The 4657-nt window shown below is 38.0% G+C and overlaps 1 protein-coding gene across 1 annotated transcript in view; it reads left to right on the top strand.

Annotated features, from left to right (window-relative positions):
• LOC116081493 (serpin B9-like) overlaps positions 1–4320 on the top strand; it is a 13089-nt gene extending 8769 nt beyond the window's left edge. Inside the window, exons 4-5 of the mRNA XM_031358086.1 lie at positions 2302–2519; positions 3916–4320. Coding sequence (XP_031213946.1) covers positions 2302–2519; positions 3916–4320 — 623 coding nt within the window. The remainder of the gene's footprint in view (positions 1–2301; positions 2520–3915) is intronic.
• The last annotated feature ends 337 nt before the right edge of the window (positions 4321–4657 follow it).

The following is a 4657-nucleotide window of genomic DNA, read 5'->3' as shown; positions in this document are numbered from 1 at the left end:
ACTCAGCTCAGAAAGAAATAAATCAGGAAAGCACGAAAAGCATTTGAGACTTATGTTTCTGAATGAAATGTTACTCTCTGTAGAGAAATTATAGGAATAAGGAGTATTTGCTGCCTGCATCAGATTGTGCACGGATGGTGATTCTTACTGCTTCTGATACTTTCTCTTGGCCTTTGTTGCAACCTCCTTCTAAAAATGCAAGGTTCCTTTTAAGTTCCTTAAAGAAAAAACTGAGGTGCTAAGGTAATATAAAGCATGTATATAGCATAAGGCAGAGTAGAAAGGAATATACATACATTTGTAAAAGAGTATATTTTTAATTAAATTAAGCATTTTAAATTATTGGTCAATGTACATTATAAAGCAGTAATTATACATTTCTAATACTGAAAATGAGTGATTAAAATCTCATGTGAATTAGAAAGTAATTTGAATTAAAGTAGATTTTATGATGATTTATTCAATCCCTAGAAAGTAAACTTTATTGCATTTTGATCATTATGAATGTTTAATTGCTAATAGCCTTTTTATTAGCAGCACAATAAAAAAGTTAATAAAAGAATGAGTTCTTTTATTGGGCAGTTTAATATTTAGTATACATAATATGAGTCAAGCTTTTAATTTATATTTATTGTATTTTATAATATAATTTATATTTATTTTATCACTAATTAAAGTTTTCTCAGATGACCTAATTCTATATTAAAAAATACAGCTGGACTATTAAAAATGAACCAACTGGAATAAATGACAAAAAGATAAATAAGGCTCTGTCCTGATGGCTCCTAACTTGTAAGGGTTGGCAAGAATTTTCTGCATTGGGATACATTATTAGACTGCTACTGCATCACAAAGATACATGGATATCTCTCCATATGTTTCCCATCTTGTAGTAATGTAACTTCGAAATTCCCTTCCCTCTGATGGGCTATCAGTATGTAGCACTGCTCTAAACCTGTAAGTGTCTTATGCTTCTGAGCTTGCTGCTCTGTAATAGGCTAGAAGATTAAAATCCATCACAAACCTTTGAGCATATAAGTTCCATTGTCCAGATTGTTTACTGAGAGGGTGTATCCATCTGTAGTCCTATTCACAGCACTATGAACATATTCTGGTCTACTTTATGGTAACTTTTTCTGTTATTTATAATTGATTATGTTCATGTTTTAGATATAATTGTTGACCATAACAAATGGTGAAAATCCTACAGCTGAAGTGTTAGTCATGTTTCCATTAGTGCAATAAAATCTCTGAGACAGTCAAATTCAAGTAAGACATGTTTATTTGGGCTAACAAATTCAGAAGTTTCAGTGTGGTTCCATTGACCCAATCACTCCAGGTTTTGTTGGTAGAGTAAGACACGGTAGAAATGCATTGTGAAGGCTTCTATGCCTCACACCAATCAGGAAGCAAAAGACAGAAAAAGGAAAGGGCTAGAGTGTGAATATGTCCTCCATGAGCACCCATTTAATAATATTTAGTTTTCTCCCATTAATTCCTACCTCCTAAAAGTTTGGCTGTTTCTTGGTAGTGACTATCAATGGATAAAGGCTTTGAAACATGAGCCTTTGTGGTATATTTATACCAAACAGTAGGGTTTTGGAATATTAATATTGAATGTTATATTTCTTTTTCTAGATAACACATTGTCTTTCTATATTATATATGTCTATATATATCATAATAATTGTTGGTCTAGAGTTTTTATTTTTGATATTGTGGTATGTGTGTGTATGTGTATATGTGTGTGTCTGTGTGTGTGAACTTGACAAAATCAAAAGAAGAAGGGGCTGCAAACCCTTCAAGTCCTTAGGTCCTTTCTCTAGCTCCTTCATTGGGAATTGATAAATTGCCTCCATAAGATTGTTCTACAGGAAAATTTATTGGGAATTTTCTTGATTGCTGGAGAATGGAATAGCACATTGTGGGTGGAGCCAACACTGGCAGGTGGTTCTGAGTTATAAGAGAAAGCAGGCTGAGAAGTCCATGAAGGCATGCAAATTAGTAACATTCCTTCATGAACTAAGAATGAGTTCTGGCTCTGAATTCCCTCAGAAATGGAATGTGAAATGAGAGTTGTTATCAGGTAAATTTTTCAACCCCTGGTTGCTATTTAGGATGGTGTTTCATCTCATAGAGCATACCCTCACAGAGATAGTACTATATCTGCTGGCATTTAGTATTTTTAATGCAATCAGGAAGAGTTAGGCAGATACTGTTTCTAAGCCTTCATAGGAACATGAATATTGTTTACATTGTGAGTGCTGAAAATTTCATTGTGAGCCCTGAAATTAACTGCAGCTCATTTGGAAATCTTGACTTCTCTCAATAATATGTTTTATGTCATGTGTATGTCTGCTCAGGATGAGAAGAGACCAGTGCAGATGATGCATCAGGAAGGCATGTTTAAGCTCGGCTATGTGGAAGAGGTGCCAGCTAGATTGCTGGAAATGCCCTACGAGGGCATGGAGCTGAGCTTAGTGGTCCTGCTCCCAGATGAGGATGTGGACCTGAGCAAGGTGAGCCAGAAGAGTCCACAGCATTCATCACTCTAAAGATCTTGCACAAGAATCCAATGTTCCTGGAGTTCTTTGTTATTATAACAGATTTTACCATCATTATTTCCATTTGAAGGTCTGGTACTCATAGACTCAGCTTCAAGTTATGTGTGGACACAGGGCATTGGGCACAAAGCTGTGCCCAAGATTCGCAGTGTAAGCTTTGTGCCCTTGCCATATGACAGAAATTCATCACGAAAATGGGTGATGTCTACCTAATAGGATGAAATCAGGGAAACTCAAATAGTTGAATTTAGCAGTTGGAAAATAGGCCTCCTCCATAAATATAATTCATGTCATGATCTTTATCGATATTTTATTCAATGTCTGAGATCCTAAAACAGACAGAAAATACTGCATTTTTAGTCAGCAAAGAGAAAGAGGAGTTAGGAAGGTCATTATAACAAATTTTAGGCTTCCTAGAGGCAGGATTTCCAATGGTGTGTGAACTATCCTCTGAATGGTGGGCAGTGGAGTGTGCATGAAATGAAGGATCCTTGTGAGCAGAGCAGCTCTCCTGGCTCTGAGCATCCAGTTCACCACTGTCCCATCACTTTTCTAGAGTGTTGGCTAGTTTTGGATCACTAACAAGATGCCTGACATGAGTAACCCAGGGGCATGAAGGATGTGTGTTAGCTCACTGTTTCAGAGGGTTTGTTTCAATTTACATGGTACCAAAATTGTTTGCCATTATAGCAGTTGCATGTGGCAGTAAATACAAACATTTGCTTACCTGGAAGCATAGAAAGGAGAAAGGGCACATAGGATCAAAGACGAGTTTCCCAGAAACACCTCCAGCAACAATGTCTTTCATTCAGCTAGACCCACCTCATACCTAAACTTTTAACTATCTCCCAAAAGGTTGCCACAGCTTCAAAACAAGGGTCTGCTATTTCACATTCAAGCCCTAACAACACACAAAATACATGTAATTCTGCCCTGAATCATCCTCCATTCTGGTGTGGCTCACAACAAGAGTTATTTCTTTCAGATTTGTAATTTTATTTTAGCAACAATGAGTTACTATCTTTGAAACTAAGTCTAGTCCAAGAAAACAAAAACAAATAAAACCTAAACTATAATCAACCAGACATGAACACCTGTCAGAATAAAAGATGTCTCAGAAGTGATTTAGGAGAGGACAACCACGTCTTCCTCCCCTGGGCTTCTTGGTGACTCTGCCCATCAAGGTAGCCTCATATACACTAATAACACAGTGGGACTCTCATTCTGCCTGGCCATGTGACTACTCATTGCCCTTGTATGACATTGGAGGTTACTGTGAGTAGGAGTGCCCATAGGGCTCTGGGTAAGACATCAACTGTGAATCTGAAAGTCTCTAATTCTCCTTTTTCAGGTAGAAAACGATCTCACTTTTGAAAAGTTAACAGCCTGGACCAAACCAGACATTATGTGGGCCAAAGAGGTTAACATTTTCCTTCCAAAATTTAAACTCCAAGAGGAGTATGAGATGAACTCTGTGCTTCAGCGCTTGGGAATGATGGATGTCTTCGAAGAGGCCAAGGCTGACTTACCAGGAATGTCTCCAGAGAAAAACCTGTTTCTGTCCAAGGTTGTTCACAAGAGTGTAGTGGAGGTCAATGAGGAAGGCACAGAGGCTGCAGCATCTGCTGCTGTCACTCGTGTTCGCCATTCTTTTCATGGCTCATCATGGTTCTGTGCTGACCACCCCTTCCTTTTCTTCATCAAGCACAACAATACCAACAGCATTCTGTTCTGTGGCAGGTTCTCATCTCCATAAAGGCACATTTACTATGTGGGGAGAGTTCACACTTCAGCATCTCCATCACTCCCACAGCTCTGTGAGGATGGGCAAACAGGGGGAAGCCATGTTTAAGATGAAAGCAATTTCTTCCTGTTGGCCTGAACTTATGATGCCTGTATTCATCTCTCCCTGTCTCTTCCTGTTCTTAACGCACTTGTGCCACCCTTTGCCCAGTCATGTCTAACCATGCTATATACCTTTTGTTATGACACTTATACCTATAACTTATAGTCAATTATGTAGAATTAATTAGAAGTGATTTCACTGTGCACAATTGCTATAATAGGCTGGAGAGAAGGCTCAGAAGTAGAAA

The sequence above is a fragment of the Mastomys coucha genome, unplaced genomic scaffold (genome assembly GCF_008632895.1).
Source record: "Mastomys coucha isolate ucsf_1 unplaced genomic scaffold, UCSF_Mcou_1 pScaffold7, whole genome shotgun sequence".
Taxonomy (NCBI): Eukaryota; Metazoa; Chordata; class Mammalia; order Rodentia; family Muridae; genus Mastomys; species Mastomys coucha.
This window is presented reverse-complemented; position numbering and strand designations above follow the sequence as displayed.